Raw genomic sequence first — 19,634 nt, 5'->3', positions numbered from 1 at the left:
TCAGCAGAAATTTACGGCTCTCTGTTTTAAACGTTTTTTTCCTCAAGTAGATTACTGTTACGATTTTGCTTTAGAACAATTGAAATTGCACACCTTGCAAAAGAGGAGATATCATCTTGATGTGCTCTTCCTTATTCAAGTTTATCGAGGTTCTATACTTTGCCATTCTGCTTTGGAAATTGTTGGCCTTCGGGTCCCTGTTCGATATATCCAGGACTTTCCTATGTTCAATGTCTGTTATGTTAGTAAAAATTGCCCCTCTGCTAGATGCACTTCTGCTGCTAGTATTGTCTTTGTTGACGTCTTTGGACCAAAAACGTTTCTGATGAAATATATCTTATACTGAACTAATTAAACTATTGTATTATCATTATTTTTATTAATTTTGTTGCTGTTATTATTATTATTGTTATTATTGTTGTATGCTGCACTATTTGAAACTCAAATTCTCACACTATGGCTTTGTCTGTGTATGTTTGCTTCTGTATCTTATTCATGCTGTGTAATTAACATAGACTACAATTTTTGTATTTTGTTTTTTTAATTACTTTTGTGTATATCTCTATTCATGCTAGCATTTTAATTGGCCTCTGTGCTGTTAAGTTTGCACATAAATTAATATGAATTGAATTGAATTGAATTATTATTGCTCGAGCTGTACAGACGTGTTGTCCTTGTGCTCCCGACAACTTGAGTGCCTAGTGTATATCTGTGTGCCGCTGGTTAGGCATGGCCAATAAGGACCACTGTCGGCTCTGTGAAAAGCCGTTTTACAGAAAGCAAATATCTATTCATTGTGGCGAGTGCGATTTGCGCTTTCATTGTAATTGTCTGCCTACTTGTGTGCCGGAGACCAGTGTGAGTGCAACCACCTGTAAGACTGCTTACAAATGTGACAGTTGTATGAAACTCACGGAGGATGCTGCAAATGAGCATTCCATCTGCAAGAGTAACCAGAAGGAAGCAATTTCTGCAGAGCTACAGTGTACTGCTTCATGTATAGGGGATAAAGATTCCCTCAGCATGCAGCTGGAAACACTTTGCACCAATGGCATCTGTACTATAGAGATGGTGCAATCGATAGTCGTGATGCTGTCGAATCTCAGCAGTGAAGTTCAGCAGCTTAGACTCGACAATGAAGCCATGAAGACGCAACTGCGTGAACGTGAACTGGCGCCCTCACCTGTGCATTTAGCATGGCCTGAGGCTGCTACATCTGCCATAACAATGGCAAAATCGTACAGGGATGTTGTGTGTGCAGTGAATGGTAGTGTTGCCAAGGTCACAGCTCCTGGTATGACTTCACTACCTGCGCCATCTGTTGTGATGGGTGAAAACCCTTCCGGTGATGATTTTTTAACGGTAGTTAAGAAGAAGTGAGTAGCCTCATCTCTTGTTAACACCATCAACATTGTTGCCAGTACCACTAAGAAACCCAGGGTTGCCATGATCGGAGTGAGAAGATCTCCCTCTGTTGTGCAGAAAAGGGTCTGTATGAAATCCCTTTTTGTCTCTCAGTTTTTCCCAGATGTAACATCATCTGATGTTGAGACATCTCTGAAGGATCAATTGCAGCTTGCTTCCCTTGCTTGCACCAGGCTAAAAACTAAATATAATTTGTATGCATCATTTCATGTCTCTGTTGCAGAGGATGATTTTCATCTTATTAATAATACCGGAATCTGGCCTTACGGCTTTTTAATCACTCCTTTTTATGGGCGATTAAGCCCTGACCAAATTTATACTTTTGAAGAATCAGAGACTTTTCGGCCTCGCTCCCCTGGTACAGGTAACGTTCGTCTCCCTACTCCCCTACCTGTGGATCCTGTAGGTGATTCCGTAAATATGGAAAACAATGTCGTGGCTCAGGGGGGGGGGGGCTTCTGTACATAGTTAATGGTTAGAAAGCCTGACAACAACACAGGATGTTTTTCCAGGTCTCGCAAACATCCTGGAAAATGTTTTGACATATAATACCAAAATGTCAGAGGTATTAGGAATAAACAAGTCAGACTTTATGACAATATCTGCTCCACGGACTACAATATTATTTGTTTAACTGAGACATAGCTAAATGACCTGTGTTATGATCATAATTTATTTCCTGTCTCCTGTACAGTTTTCCATTCTGACAGGGCGTCTGTAAATAAGACACGTGGTGGTGGAGTTCTCACTGCCCTATCCTCGAAAGTTCGCTCCTGTAAACGCAGATACGATTTAGAATCCTGTGATGAATGTGTATGGGTTGAAATCCCCACTTCAGATGGCCATAACTTACTCATTGGAAATCATTACTTTCCCCCTGATGCTGAAAACATTGCTAACTACTTTTGTTTTTTTAGAAAACAATCTGGATACCCATAATTTTCGAGTAATTATGGTTGGGGATTTTAATGCCCCTGGTTTCAACTGGAAAAGTGGTCAAGCTCTGTCCAATTCCCATTATTACTCTAAACTTAAGGGAGATGCGATCTACACTTCCATGTGTCTACTTAATCTTAATTAGTGCATTGATAATCTCAGCAGCAGCAATCTACTTGATTTAATTTTTTCTAACTTAAGCGACATAAGCATTATTCCTGTTGACTCTGGACTGATAAAGCCTGACAATTACCACCCCCCTACTGATTATCAATATTTGTCTGTCCCTTGCCACTTGTATTCAAAATTATAGATATTTGTACCGTAAATTTTCGTCTGGGGATTATGCATTACTTTATAATAATCTCTCAACTTACGACTGGTCCTATGTGTATGGTACCACTTCTGTGGATTCTGCTGTAACCGGCCTCAATGCTGCTGTTCAAGATGCCATGGAACATGCAATTCCCCATGGCATCATAAACACTCATACGAAATTCTCACACGGGTATTCTAGTTCCTTAAGGTATTATATAAGGAAACAGAAATGTTTTTACAGACGTTTTAAAAAAAAAGAAATCCGACTGTCTTTACAAAAAATTTTCCTTCTGTCATAAGCTAGTTAAGTCTACTATTAAGTCTGACAGACTTAGATGGTTGAAATCTGTGGACGAAAATTTAAAGTTGCAACCCAAGCAGTTCTGGAAATATGTGGCCTCCTTTAGGAAAATAAATTCTAATTCCATCCAGCTTGAGGTTGATGGTAAGCATTTAATTGAAACTAATGACATTGCTGATGAATTTTCAAAGCATTTTCAAACAGTATACCACAATTCTTGTCCTATTGTCTTCCCAAACCTTTTGTCATCTTCCAAATTCTTACCTTTAGCGTCTGTTTCCGATTCGGATGTTATGAAAGCCATTAAGCGTCTGAGACCATCTAAATCTGTTGGGGTCGACGACATCCCTGGATTTATTATTAAGGGTTGTACTGATATATTTGTACCTGTTCTTAAACATATCTTTAATCTAAGCTTACCTCAGCATTATTTTCCCTCTCTATGGAAGCAAGCAGCAATTGTTCCTGTTCTCAAAAAAAAAAGCAAAAGTACTTTTGTTAGCAACTATAGGCCTATATCCTTACTGAGTAATTTTTCTAAAATATTCGAATTTATTGTTCCTGAACACGTTTCTCATTATCTAAAATAAAAAATTAGTCCTTGTCAGCATGGCGTTTCAAAAACTAAATCCACAAGCACCAATTTGGTAATTTACATTGATTTTATTTCCCCTATATTCGGCTCTCGGAGACAAGTTGATGCTATTTATTTTGATCTTAGCAACGCATTCGACCTTGTCCCATATTCTCTTCTTCTTCATGAGCTTAATGCTTAGTGTCAGCTTTTTGCTGATGACATCAAAATTTACTGAACCATTAGTTCTCCTCAGGACTGCTATCTACTTCAGTCTGACATTAACTGTATACAGGATTCTTGCATTTCTAACTGTATGAAGCTCAACAGCAGTAAAACTAAAGTTATATCCTTCTCCAGGAAAACCAACATACTGATCTACGATTATAAACTATGTCAATCGTCAGTAGCCCAGACCGATTCTATAAAAGACCTTGGAGTGTTTATTGATGCTAAACTATATTTCCATGATCACGTCCATTACATTTTCTCTCACTGTGTTAAAGTGTTGGGTCTAGTTTGTAACATTACTTTCAATTTCTCATCTCTAGGCTGTATGTTCAGATTGTACACTGCACTAGTTAGATCTAAGCTTGAATATGCGTCCATAGTCTGGAATTTGATTACGTCAACTGATGCCAACAAGCTGGAACGCATCCAGCAGAGGTTTGCGGCCCTTTGTTTTAATCGTTTCTATCCTCAAGTTCATTACAATTATTCTCTTTCTCTGGAGGAGTTAAAATTGCATACTTTAAGTACTAGGGGACATCGCCTTGATGCTTTTTATCTTATTCAAGTTTATTTTGGCTCTGCCCTTCTCTTCTGGAAATTGTTGGTCTCCGAGTTCCTGCCCGGTATATCGGAGACTTTGCATTGTTCAATGTTTGCTCCTCATCTAAAAATTGTCCCTCTGCTAGATGGGCAACAGCTGCTAAAGTTGTATGCAGGGATGCTGACGTATTTGGAGCCAGGAAAGTTCTCCCCAAAGGATTTTTAAATATGGTATAAATATTAGTATTATTATCTACATGTAAAATAAACAACAATTAAACTGAATAATTATTATTATCCTCTCTGAAAATCTACACTTTTCATTTCTCAATTAAATATTTATATGTTTCATTTCTCAGTTCTCAATAACACTTAGATTTATGTTAATGAACTTATTATTGTTACTATTATTGTCATTTGTTTGTTTGTTTACTTGTCTGCATTATTTATTTATGTTAATGAAATTATTATTATTATTGTTTGTTTGTTTGTTTACTTGTCTGCATTATTGTGTTTTCCTCCAGTGCTTGCCTATAATTTGTCTTTGACTTTATGTTGGGTTTGTCCATAATGTAATTACTTGTATCTATCCTGTGCTCTGTCTGTAATTGGCCCAGCGGCTGTTGACTCGGCACATAAATAATAAAGAATTGAATTGTTATTATTATTGTAATTTTAAATGCAAATGGGTTTTTACCTGGTGGCAGTGGTACTACAATAAGACACAACACACAAATAACACACATCACACAAAATAACACACCATGCTCAATCAAAACACAAGCACAAAAACTACACAAACAATAAAGGACACACTACACACAATGAGTACAAGGCAAATACAATTTAAACTACAACAAATACAATTACAGCTACTGTTATATAAATTATTATTAATAATGAATAAGGATATTATACACTAAATAGTAAAAGTAATAAAATATGTAATGTCACAAACTGATGCACTCACATATCACCATAACCTTCTCTTCATTCCACTTCACTACACTTATGTAACCTTCACATCCTGACCACAATTTACTTCACTTCACTGCACTTATTTGATGATTTCCCCCACACTTTCACTTTGTCTTATGACTTTCCTAACCATTTTCCTAAAATTACTTGGTTTACAGGAGAGAATTCATAAAACATCTGCAGGTAGTTGGTTCCAGAGCTGGATTGTCCTGTTTAAAAAGGAATGTATTCCGATATCTGTGTTTTGCTTTCTACTCCTGATTTTCCTATCATGATCAACTCTGTTCAGATAGCCTGGTCTTTGTAATCTGTCAACTGTAGCCTTCCAAGTCCATTCTCCCATGTATGTTTTGAAGAGAGCACATATGTGAGTTATCTTTTTGTGCTGTGTCAAGGTTTTGTAGTTTGAATCATTTGTATGATATCCAAATTTTGCACCTGGTCTAGCGCATTTATCTATCTCTTCCTGTAAGGATCCCAGCATGTCTCCCCATAATAAAGAATCAGACGCACTAGTGATGTGTAGGCTAAATTGTTAGTGTTCCTATTGCCCTTTTAATAATACTCATTGTAAAATGAAGTGCCTTCCAGACTTTTTTCACCGTGTAATTAACTTGATCAGCCCAACATAAATCACTGAAAAAAATTATTTCCAAGTATTTACAACTGCTTGCTTCCAGAATGACTGTCCCATAATGAATAATTTAGTGGTTCCATCACTTGGGCTCTCATAAAGGGAACTGCTTTGCTTTTAGCTAGATTAATTATCATCACATTTTCAACCGCCCACTCCCTCAGCCTGTTCAGATCTATCTGCAACTTTTCCATATCTTTTTTTTTTTTTTTTCCTTGGCACTACAGCCCCAGTGGGCCTAGGCCTACCTCCATGAACTTCTCCGTTCACTTCGGTTTTTCTAGATCTTAGACATATGGTAGGACTCCTTGGGTGGCTGATCAGCTCGTTGCACACAAACACAGAAAAACACACACAAACATCCATGCCCTGAGTGGGATTCGAACCCACGATCCCGGCTTCCAAGCGAGCGAAGACAGTGCATGCCTTAGACCGCTCGGCTACCATGACCGGCCTTTCCATATCTTTATTATTTATAATTTTCCTGTCCTCAGTATCTGCTGAACTGCAAGCAGTCAGTAATTGTACCTCCCTCTCATAGGTAGAATCTTCATCTTCCTTTGATGTTTTCATTTTCACATTAGTCATGTAGGATGGAATATTTTGTTAAATTTCTGACAGTTCTGTTACTAAAGGTTTGTCATGGTTCCATATGTACATCCCATATTTAATATGTGGCTTGAATGTCCCGAATTACTATTATTATTTCTAATTGATTGTATACTATGTTCATTGTATCGAGTGTGGAACTTTCTGCCTGTTTGTCCTATGTATTTTAGTGGGCTGTCTTAAGCATTCATTTGGTAGGTGTCGCTCATGTTGTATTTGTCTGTTTGTTTGTCCTCTCTCTCTAGTAACAATAATACCCATGTGCTCACTATATATTTCTGAGATACAATTGACACTATATGAAAATTTCTCAAATTTGACAGGTTGTGCTCTGAGCAAGACAGGGCAACTAAATTGAGTGTTGGCAAGCATTTCATTTTAAGATTTACATACATCACACATTGTGATGCATATAAGTCTTAGTAATGGGATTATTATCATTTGTATGATGTGATTAATTACAACCTTACCTTGTATTTAGTAGAGGCCATCATCAGTATCTGAATCATGTGATTCTGATTGCATTAAGTTGATGAGGATCAGCTCCAGTACCTCATCCTTTGCCATTTCCTTCACCAGATCTTCCTGCACACTCTCCACATGTCAAACAGTTTTTCGAAACTGAAGTGTCAGTGCCATCTGTGGCTTCAGGAGATAATCTCTCCACATCAGCAATTTTGAAATAGCTACTTTTGTTTTCCATACCATGTGATTTCAGTTGTGCTCACACAAGTTTAGCAGGATTATACTAATAATGACAAGGGGCTAAGTATACTATTTTATGACTATGACATTTTGCAATGTCACCCATTATGTAGCATGGGGCTCTTGAAAAATGGATTGATTTCGATTGCATTGACTGCCATTTGATTTGTGGGTTCTATTTAAGTAGAAAATTTTCACTACTGGGGACGACACTGCTTGAAGAGTCCAGATTTTACAAGATTTTATTTTTATGTAAATGTCTATGCTTCATTCGAATTCGTTGGAAATATCTTGGCACAGATTTGTTGTATGTTCAGAATTTGGGTTTTAATTTTTCTTTCTGGTCAGTTATGAATATTTAATTATTCTGCTTTCACTCTGAAGCTCAGTCAGCGGTCGTTTCATACAAGAGCCATCATTTCTTCCACATATTCGTCAGTTTTCACTATTCTGACTTTTGGGATGGTGAAGAAGACTAATAGAATATATATCCCTCTTGCTCTCTGGAAATGGTCCTGTGATGTCTATGATGATCCTCTCAAATGGTGCCCTGATGCTGTAGTTGTGCATTAGGCCCTGGCTTCATGTTTGGGGACCTTGGCTTGCTGCTCAGGTGTCACTTTGTTGGCACCATCTCCCGATGACTCTCTTCATGTATAGCCAGTAGTACTGCTCTCTGAGCTTGCCTAGGGCCTTGTTGACACCCAGATGTCCTCCCAAAATCCTCCATGCAGTTATATCAATACTTCCTTCACCATGCTCTGGGGAGAAGTATTTAGACTGTCTTGTACTGTCCATCACCTGACACCCAGTGATGTCCTAACATGTCTGTCACTATTAGGGAGTTTCACTGAGCCCAGCAGCTGCAACTGGGACTGAAGTCAAGGACGCTTTTCAACCTCAATCCATTGCACAGTTTGTCTCATGTTGTTATCATCTAGCTGCTCCCTCCTTAGGGCTTCATGGTCCCAGGCTTAGACATGGTCAAGAGCGATAACTTCTACTTTCAGACTGGTGAACTGTCATTTAATTTTCTGGCAGTGATCATATATCCAGAAATAGGGTCATCTAAAGAGTACAGCTGTATTAATGTGGCTCTACCCTTGGCAGTTAGGCTGTTATCACTCCTATTGGCTAGTATGATGTGTGTAGAGCAAGGTGATGAAGGTGTTTATGCAGATGGCCCCCTTTTCATGTTGGCTCTCACTTGTGTCCCTGGTCCTGGTTGGCCTCCTAGTCAGCCTCTGCTTACAGTCCCTTCTGAGATAACCTGTCTCCCTCTGAATGGAGTGCTCAGTGAGTCTTCTGCTTGCTGGCTACTGAAAATCTTGTAGAGACTTGCCGCTCAGCTAGGTCCTAGCTTTAAGTTTAGACTGGTAAGCCTTCACCATCTGGTGGTTTCTGTAAGAGTCTTTCAGCACCCTGATGTTGTCTTTGTATGATGCTTTGGCTGGAATACTCTGTAGGGTGTTGGCAGCTTGCCACAGAACAGTGGTTAGTAGATATATGTCCTTATGGGCTGTCCATCTGCCTTATACTGGCAGTGAAGTACTGTCCAGGACATGCGTTCATCAAACTTCAGTGGCTTCACAGTGTAGTTCTGTGTAACCTCATTGTCTCTGCATCTAGTTCAGATTTCTGCTGCTTCTAACCGCATGTTAAACTGCAGATGTATGACTTTCAAGTCACATCAAGGTATATGCACATCTCACTGTGTAACTCTACTGAACTCCATGTCAATATTCTGGGCCTGCTCTTTGATCACTTTCCTGAAGACTTTCAAAATCTTTGTGTGGTGTATCTGATACTCTTCTTTCCAACTTGTACTGGTCATCTGTGATGGCATGTATTTCATTTTTAAGTCATTCTTGACTGGATGTCACATCCTTTTTTAGTTCTTTTAAGCCTGCTGACATATTGTCTTGGCCAGCCACTAGGTGGTCTTGGCTGGTGCTAGTACCCCTTCTGAGTTCTTGGTTGTGCTCAAATTATTTAACTGCCCCAAAATTGCTTGCAGTGTGGATCCGTTTTCAGTCTGTCTCCTGAACCCAATTGTAACATTTATCAACATTTGGAGAATTACTATTCCACCTTTCATGCTAACTTATGAAGCTGTGATCAGCACAGTATTCAGTCATTATTGCACATGTATCACCAAATAAAACTTGAGCATCTTGCACCCATTCCAACCTGAGTTTCCAGCAACTACCATGTTATTATTACTGGCGGTTTGAATTAAAATGTAAAAAGGTGGAATAGGCTGCAATGGAATGATGTCCATAATAAATGCCATGGAAGTCTGTCAGTCTAAAGAAACTGTTTTATTATGCAGTATAATGATACATGCTACTGGATCATGGCTGGATTTCTTACAGAGCTCCACTTTTTCTGTCATTGCAGGTATTGTTTCGATCAGTTGCAATGATGGTGCCAGACTATACCCTCATTTCAGAAATTGTACTGTATTCCTATGGTTTTATGAGTGCGCGGTCCTTGGCTGTCAAGATTGTGGCCACATGCAGACTTTGCTCAGAGCAGCTTTCTTCACAGAACCACTATGATTATGGTAGGTTGAACACCTGCTGCAATGTATGTTCTTTTTACAAAGTACAGTACTTTAAAGAAATGCATAATGCGGAAGTCATGCTGTCTGTCTTTCTGATCCCATATTTCCCATCCAAAACTACTGAGCATGATTTTCATGAAATTCGGTGTCTACACTGAAAACTCGCAGGATAATATAGCCTTGATTCAAACTGGTAACAGATACTAATAATGAAGCTCAAATGAGACTTCGGGGCTTTTCCCAAAATGGTTCTTTGTAAAAATAAATGACACATGAAATATGTATCTCCTTACTATATACAGTGGTCAATGGAAAGAAATGAAGTGCAAAATAAACATGACTGCAATGTACTGTATGTGGTGCATTTAGCTTTGGAACAGTGTACAGATTTATACTTCCAATGGGAAAACATTGTTTAATAGTGCATTTGTAATTTTGCCTATAAGTTTGCTCAGTGTGTCTGTCCATCTGTATTTACGGCAATTTGAGAACCACTAGACAGATCTATGTGGAATCTGTTGTTAAGGAATTTTATGAAAACACTGTTGGGCCAATTTAGATTTCGTTTAAATTGAAAATTTTTATTACTATCTTACGTGAAGTTCTGCATGCATTTCTGCTGACATCTAGAACTAAATATTTGCTGAAGTAAAAAATATTTTGCCTAACCTCTGTCTAATACAAATTGTAACATACATACATGCACACTTTTGTTTAATGTACTTTTACTTTTTCCTGTAATAGGAAAGTGTATTTGCTGAAGTGTCTAATAGATCACGATTCTAGTTCTTGTGCTCTGATTTAATTTTTACACATCAGTATGAATATTTGCAAGTTTTGGATGTGTTGAAGATTGAAATAACCTCTATTTTACCCCGTGAAATAGTTGCCATGTTCAGTAATGTTTTACACAACAGTTACAGATCTTTTAAAAAGGCGATTACAATTTTTGGTTTTGTGCATTTCTATGATATGAATTGTAAGTGAAAAATATTTTATTAGAAACATTTAAATGATAGGCTTAACATTAAATATATAATGGACAATAGGAAGTAGTGGGTAATAAACATATTTAATTGCATGATATTAAGAAATTGGAAATTTATGCTCATTTATATGTGAATGACAGTGACACTTTTGTTGTTTAGGAATGCGTGCCATCAAGTCAGTACTAATTGCTGCTGGAAACCTAAAATTTAAGTATCCAGATGAGTCTGAGGACATTCTGGTTCTGCGGTCCATCAAGGATGTCAACATGTCAATGTTACTCAACCATGACCTTCCATTATTCCAGGTAATGTTATCCAGCAAAGGGTTACGTACATGTAGAAGTAGTTTTTGGGTAAATTTGGAATCACTACAATTAGACGGTAAGATGGAAAAAAAACACNTGTTATCCACAAATTTAGCTTTACTGTGAATAGTGCTTACAAAATAGTGGTAGTGTATGTTTATAATTGTTACTTCCTGGTATGCCACTTTTAGTGCTTATATTGTTCACCTAGTTTTGTCTTAACTCACATTACATCAGAATATCAAGTTATTTATTGAATTACATCTTCTACATAGTTTTATAAATGTGTATTTCCAAGCGAGCATGTATGTATGTATGTATGTATGTATGTATGTATATACATGTATTATGGCATATTTGCTCTAAGTAATACAGGCACCAACAAAACAATGGGGTTATGCAACCCACTACTTGGCAATGGCTTGGTAAATACATTTCCACGCAGGCACAGTTACATCACATCCCAACAGTACTTTGCACATGACTTGTTTTCAGTGTGACCTGCACTGTATGGCACTGGAACTGTGTTTTCTGTGTTGCCCATGTGGAGCCTATATAACAAAGACCTGTTGTAGCTTAGATCAGTGAGGAGTCCAGAAAAGATTTTAGTTGAGTGCCGAGGTTTCAGGGTGTTTGAACATGAAATGACAAGGAGACTTCATAGTGATTTGAAGTGCTAGTTTCTGTGTTGAGATCTGTTGCTAGGAAACGACTAGTGAAGACTGAAAATCCTAGTATGTGTGTAACTGTGGACTGGAAATTGAGTAAATCAGCGATAGCACTGTATAAATTGTAATTAAAAGAACTTGTAACCAAGGTGCTAATAAATCCAGCCATCCAAACTAGAACCTGTTATTTTCATCACGATTACCCCATACTCGTGACAGTATATAGAGCATAGTAACCTCCTCTGTTGGCTCCTGCCACTGTGAAAGTGACTTTGTTCTAGGGTTCACGGCCCAGTGGATATCTGTTTTACTGTAACCATTCTGCCTGGAAGTTCCCTTGAGGCACAGTATTTCATCATCATGACTTTCCAGATCACATTCAGTAATGGCCTGTTCGATGAATGTCAAGAGCATGGCATGCTTTTGCGAGAACATTGCCTGTTTGTCAGTTATGGCTCATATCCTGTCTACAAACATTAGTAGTCCAAGTTACTAGTTTTATGAAAATAAATTGAGGTTAGTGGACTACATCACTAGTTAGATAAAATATACTGTGGTCCCCTTGAAAAAATTATTACCTCAGTGGTTTCCTTATGCAGTAATAAATTTAATGTGCCTGATTTAAATCTTCATGTCAGGGGAAAAGTATGGGGAAAATCCATTAATTGCTTGGAGCAACTGTTTAATGTGTGTCCAAAACAGTGTTGGGGATCTGATGTTCCTCATATTCATGACATTTTGTTTGTTAGTGATTATTGTTGTGTGTTGAGCCCAAGACTTGTATCACAGTAGTGTGGCACCTTGTCACACCATGCTATGCATTGGACTCATAAGAAAGAAACTAAAAGATTATGAAATTATTGTTTTGTAAACTGAAATACTAAGATTTCCTTATCTTGCTTGACCAGTTATGAAGTGCTAATTCAGTATCTTCCAGACTTATGCAACTATATAGCACAACCTCAGATACTGCCATTTAATTTGTAGTTTCTATTAGTGCTTCTGGCTGGAGGTTTATCAAAGTTGGACCACAAAATTCTCAGAATGATCTGCTTAACTTGCAAACAGAGTATGTCATATTAGTATGTCTCATTGTGAGTATAAGAGAGCACAGGTTTGATATTCTTATTCAGTCATTATTTTGCAACTTCAGGGCATCACATCAGATATATTTCCTGGAATCATACTCCCAGAGCCAGACTACACTATCTTGAATGCAGCAGTAATGAGTGCCTGCAAGGCTGCAAACGTAGAGTGCATACCGCCTTTCCTAGAGAAAGTGCAGCAGATCTATGAGATGATGACTGTGAGGCATGGCTTCATGATAGTTGGACTTCCATTTGGAGGCAAGACAACTGCATACCGCATGCTGGCTGATGGCTTAGCTGAAATAGAAAACAAGGTATTGAAAACTTAAAGTAGATGACTTCATTCACATTTCACTTAGAACTGTTACATACACATCAAAATTTTGGATTCAACTCACTGCCTTATCTTCCTATATTCCTGGATATGTTCGTATAAAAACTTGGTAAATTTTATACACATTCACAAAGCACAGTATGGAGTGCTTTTGTCTTCTTTTATTTTGTATATGTTCATCTGGAATACATAAAGCAACATTTTCACAACTGATAGTGTCTTGCAGAATTAAACATTATTGGCAATCACTATAATTTATCAATGAAATAACATTTTTGTTTTCCTGAATAACATGTACTACCACTTTACATAAAGACATGGAAACCTCTTTTGAACAAAACTTATGTAAATACCTAAGGGCTGTGCCATAGCTCAGGTGGTTATTTGCTGGCTTCCCACCATGGTGGCCTGGGTCCGAGCCCTGGTCAGGTCATATGGGATTTGTGGTGGACAAAGTGGCACTGGGGTGGGTTTCCACCAATTTCTCCACAGGCACCATCATCTGTCATCTTGGGCTGGTACAATAGGCCAGTAGTGGCAGCAGACCAAGTGGACTCAGTCTCACTCCACTAAGAAAAAAAAATCAAATTAAAATCCATACCTTCAGTTTGTGTCACTATTCAATAAAGTGTATGTTTAATGCCGTAAATGTACCAGGTTGTTTGGGTCCTCAGTGATGATTCAGTACTAATTCACTGCTATAGCATAAATTACTCATATATACTTTATGAACATATATCCATCGACAAGTCTGTTTTCAAATTTTGTAAAAATTTGCCAAGGAGTTTGGGAGTTTAAAATCATAATAGAAAGATAGCTGGACTAGTATTCTATGGTGTATTCTTATTATTACACAAGAAATTGAGACCAAAGATATGTTGAGGCTCAAGAAAAGTCATATTTTGTCTCATAAATGTATTGATTAATATTTGCTCTTTTAGGGTTTAAAGGATGAACACAAAATTGAGATCACAGTGATTAACCCAAAGTCCATTACAATGGGACAGCTGTATGGGCAGTTTGATCCTGTCTCACATGAGTGGTCTAATGGCGTCCTTGCTGTCAGCTATCGTGCATTTGCAGTGTCAACCAGTCTAAACAGGTGTTTCTTATTTTGTAAATCAGTGATATTTGATTTTACATATATTTGTGCCCTTAGTATACTTCCAAGTTCCAGATGTTCCCATACCTGTCCATAAAAATATGAAGAGTAAACCTGGGAATTGCATGTTGTTGTAGAGTTTAGAGTTATTTCAGAAACAGTCAAGGACCGATACATATATTTGTCGTCATCATCATCATCATCATCATCATCATCATTGTCAGTTCTCTCCTTGGTTCACCCCAGTGTGTTAGGTAGAAGTATAAGTTTCATTTTCATTTCATTTATTCTTTAAATTCGATAAATTCTTTTTGGCGAAGCCTACGATATTGAACAAGTCACAATGAAATCAAAACATACACAAGAACAGTTCATAAAATAGAACTCAGTCACATACAGAACAACCATAAAATGAAATTATCCATAGTGATAATTAAAACACAAAAAGTGGAAATTGTTCAAGTTAAAATCGATTAAATTACAACCCATGAAACCTTATGCAACACCATTACATATGCATTTCACAAGATTTCAATATATACATCATACACAAGAACAGTTCATAAAATAAAATTCAGTCACATACAGAGCAGTAATAAAACGAAATTATACATAGTGATAATCAAACCAGAAAAAAGTGGAAATTGTTCAAGTTAAAATTGATTAAATTACTACCCCATAAAAGCTTACACAATACAACATAACATATACATTTCACAAGATTTCAATATTAAAATATACTAAAAGTTCAATTAATGAATACAAACATAAAATATGTTAATTACATATATCTTTTTCATTCATTCATTTGCATGTTGATAATATTCATTCATAGAATAAAAGGAATGATGATACAAAAACCTCTTTAATGCTGATTTAAAACTTTTCTCCTCATTAACTAACATTTTAATTGACTGAGGGAGACAATTAAATACTTTTATACCTGTTATATAGGGTCCGTTTTTATGTTTTGTCAGATTCAAGGCAGACATGTGTATATTTTTGTGAACTCTAGTTTTGTATTCATGTATCTCGCCATTAATAAAGAACAAGTTTTTATTATTCATTATAAATAAAAGTAATGAATATATATACTGTGAGTATAGTGTCATTATTCCCATCATCTTAAAAATCTTCCTGCATGACTCTAGGTTTAGTGTTGTTTATGACTCTAACAGTTCTTTACTGCTTTATGAATACTTTATGTACATTGGTTGCACTGCCCCAAAATATTATTCTATAGCTGATAACAGAATGGGCTAAAGCGAAATAGCTCAACTTCAATGCTTCCATTGATGCTATATGTCTTATATTTCTCAGTGCCTAACAAGCTGAGGCCATTTTATTAACAATCTGTTCTATTTGGCCTTTCCAGGATAAAGTATCATCAATACATAATCCAAGAAGTTTAGTTTCAGATACGGTAGCAATGCCCCCCTGTTCACAGACAATGTGAGTTGGGCTCTTATTGCCTTTCCTTGAAGAAAAATTCTAATATTGAGTTTTCTTAAGAGTCAAAGTAAGTAGATTGGAACTAAACCATGTGTGTATTTTCTTGATGGTTCGATTTAGGTTTATTTCAAAATTTGAATTATTTATATCTGTAATTATTATTTTTGATTTGTTTCATTCTGGTCCGTCACACTAACAATTATAAATACAAACCACTCCATCCAGTGTGACATATAAGTTTTTACTAAGTGAAAACTTATCTCCCTTACATTTTTCAGTCCTTACGGACCATCTTCAGAGGGAACATCATTACAAACTGGAAACTACCATCACAATAGGTGTTTTGATTTAAAATACATACACTTATATCCTATAATGCACAGTACACATAAAGTCGAACATTTCACAATCACAGCAGCTTCTTGGTATTGTAAAGTTTTTAGATGTTATTTAAAAAACCTTTATTGTCAGTAGTTAAAATTTTTAAACTGTGTAGCTTCGTGTCCGTACTCCTATCGTTCTTTTTGTATGGGGCAGATTTTGTGCCGCCTGTCTGTCTTGATGAGGAGGTTCTTGATGTCGTCCAGGGTTTGTTCGTGGTTTGCTGTGTTGTTTTTACGAACCTACATGGTTTAAAAATTTTAACTACTGACAATAAAGGTTTTTTAAATAACATCTAGAAACTTTAGAAACTTTACAATACCAGGAAGCTGCTGTGATTGTGAAATGTTCGACTTTATGCGTACTGTGCATTATAGGATGTAAGCGTATGTATTTTAAATCAAAACACCTATTGTGATGGTAGTTTCCAGTATGTAATGATGTTCCCTCTGAAGATGGTCCGTAAGGACTGAAAAATGTAAGGGAGATAAGTTTTCACGTAGTAAAAACTTATATGTCACATTGGATGGAGTGGTTTGTATTTGTAATTATTATACTCGTGTCATCCGCGTACAAAACCATATATTTATCTTTGTTTAGTATCTTTGGTAAGTCATTTATATAGAGTATAGAGAACAAGAGGCCAAGAATAGAGCCTTGTGGGACTCCACATTCAATCCTCTCCCAATTAGATATGCCCTTACTGTTACTTTTGTTACTGAGTTCTACTCTCTGATATCTATCCATTAAATAAGAGTTTATTAATGTTTTAAATTTACCTTCAAGTCCACAAAATTCAAGTTTATCAATTAGTATTTTATGTTTAACACAGTCAAAGGTCTTTTGTAGAACAAAAAATACCACTCAAACATTTTGTTATTCATTGAAGTAAATATACTTTTTAATAATGTAAAGGCCGCAATTTCGGTTGAGGATTGTGTTCTAAATCCATAGTATTCATTGACCAAGATACTGTTCATTTCAATATGTGTAATTAATCTTTCATAAATAAATTTTTCAATTACTTTTGAAAAAGAAGTCAACAAGGATATAGGTCTATAGTTAGTCTATAGTGTGAGTAGAGCAGCAGACCGAAGAGAGAACAAAAACTGTAACACCTCAAAACAGAAAAGGGCCATTGCTAGGCAACATTTGTAAATATGTTACTGTCATTGCTAGGCAATGGCATTTGTATTATTGTGTACACCTAAGCAAATACAAATGTTTTTAGTCTATTTTCCCTACTTAAAAAAATAAAAGTAAGCTTATGATATCACATTGTTGGACATGTCATTTTCTATCCGTTGCGTGTTATATTGAAGGGAAGTAGGTGAGTAGTTCTTTCCGGAACTTCTTATTCAATAATTACTTAAGAGAATTGAGAGTGTCAATCACTGTAGCATGCATTGTAGGAAAAGAAATGCATGCAAAATATGGGCAGTGAAATTTGTATTATGAAAAATTTACATTTGAGATCAAGGCATAGATTGAAGAATAATATAGAATCTGTTAATTTGCTTCTTGATATCATTGATGGTTCTTCAGGTTCTATGATACCAGACATTTTGTAATGGATGCTGAGATACTTGATATGGAATGAAGTTTATCTTAATGCTGATGTTAATTGTGCTTTTAATAAATTTTTATCTACATTTTTAAACATTTATGAAGCAAGCTTCCCTGTTGTGTATTTGAGCAATAACAATGATAAAAGTTGGATTACTACGGGTATAAAGACATCTTGTAAATGTAAAAGATTTTTATATAAGTTAATCGAATATATAGTAACGATCCAAAAGTAAAAACTTATTATAAAAAGTATTGTCTTATTTTAAGGAAAGTAATTTATGAAGCAAAAAAATTATATTATAATCAGTTAATTGAAATTTCTAATAATAGAAATAAAACAGCATGGAATATTATAAGAAATGTATTGCATAAATCCGCAAAAGACAATTATATGCCGGTTATGTTTAAAATGGATAATAGGAACATTCAATCTAATGATGTAGCTGATGCTTTCAACGAGTATTTTTTTAATATTGCTCATAGTCTGCAAACACATCCTGATAAAACTAGTTCACCTCTTGAATTATTAAAGAACGTTTTTCAGCCTATTTTTCATAGTATGAAAGTAATTCCTGTAACCAAAGGAGAAATTATCAATATAATTTGTTCTTTAAAATCAAAGAAGTCTTCTGGTTATGATGGGATTTCATCTAAAGTATTAAAACTTTGTAGCGTCTTTATAAGTGCGCCCCTTTCCTGCATCTGTAATATGTCTATCATTAATGGTGTATTTCCTGAACGCTTGAAGTATGCTGTTATAAAGCCCCTGTATAAGAAAGGAGATAAGGTTGATATTACGAACTATAGACCTATTTCTATGTTGACTGTATTTAGTAAAGTCTTGGAAAGAGTTATGCATTGTAGATTGAGTCAGCATCTACAAGTTAATAATATTCTGGTGCAGGAACAATTTGGCTTTAGGAAAAATTTTTCAACAGACCATGCTGCTTTTTCTTTTACGACTGGCATACTTCAGGCCTGGAATGACAAACTGCAAACTGCAGGGATTTTTTGTGACCTTGCTAAGGCTTTTGACTGTGTTAATTATGAGATATTGACATCTAAACTAGAGTATTATGGTGTCCGGGGTTGTATATTAAACTGGTTCAAATCATATCTATGGGATAGAAAACAGTGTGTGTACATCAAAACTAATGATGGTCAGGACTATTTTTCATCTTGGGAAAGAGTTAAACAAGGGGTTCCGCAGGGGTCGGTTTTGGGACCACTTCTATTTATTATTTACATTAATGATTTGCCTCCATATATTAATAAATTGGCTAAAGTTGTTCTTTTTGCTGATGATACCAATGTTTTGGTTACTGGTAATAATCATGATGAGCTTAAGCATAAAGTCAGGGGTACACTGTCTCTTATTATAAATTGGTTCACAGCTAATAAGTTGGCCTTAAATATCACTAAAACTAATATTATTAGGTTTGCTCTAAAACAGTCCTATAACTCTCTGGCAGTTGTTAGTGGGAATTTGTTTATAGATGAATTTTCTGTGATAAAATTTTTGGGTCTGCAGATTGATAAGAATTTAGACTGTAAGAGTCATGTAGAGTATATTCTCCCTAAACTTAGTTCAGCTATTTTTGTAATTAGGAGTTTATCTTATTTTATGAGTAAAAAAAATGTTATGAATGGTGTATTTTTCTTATTTCCACTCTATTCTTAAATATGGAATAATTTTTTGGGGCAACTCAACGAATAATGTTAAGAGTTTTTAAATTACAAAAAAAAAAGTAATAAGGATTATATCTGGAGTGGACCTAGAGACTCTTGTAGGGATCTTTTTAAGAAATTGAATATACTGCCATTGACATGTGAATACATTCTTNTATTTTTGTAATTAGGAGTTTATCTTATTTTATGAGTAAAAAAAATGTTATGAATGGTGTATTTTTCTTATTTCCACTCTATTCT

General features: G+C 36.0%; 1 protein-coding gene across 2 annotated transcripts in view; it reads left to right on the top strand.

Annotated features, from left to right (window-relative positions):
• LOC111864364 (dynein heavy chain 7, axonemal) overlaps positions 1-19,634 on the top strand; it is a 167,945-nt gene that overhangs the window by 44,495 nt on the left and 103,816 nt on the right. For both annotated transcript variants that reach the window (XM_023851574.2, XM_033751408.1), the window contains exons 17-20: positions 9,652-9,817; positions 10,966-11,111; positions 12,933-13,181; positions 14,143-14,303. In XM_023851574.2, coding sequence (XP_023707342.1) covers positions 9,652-9,817; positions 10,966-11,111; positions 12,933-13,181; positions 14,143-14,303 — 722 coding nt within the window. The remainder of the gene's footprint in view (positions 1-9,651; positions 9,818-10,965; positions 11,112-12,932; positions 13,182-14,142; positions 14,304-19,634) is intronic.

The sequence above is a fragment of the Cryptotermes secundus genome, unplaced genomic scaffold (genome assembly GCF_002891405.2).
Source record: "Cryptotermes secundus unplaced genomic scaffold, Csec_1.0 scaffold338, whole genome shotgun sequence".
Classification (NCBI taxonomy): Eukaryota; Metazoa; Arthropoda; class Insecta; order Blattodea; family Kalotermitidae; genus Cryptotermes; species Cryptotermes secundus.
Note: the sequence above shows the minus strand (reverse complement) of the source record. Positions and strands in the feature narration are given on the sequence as shown.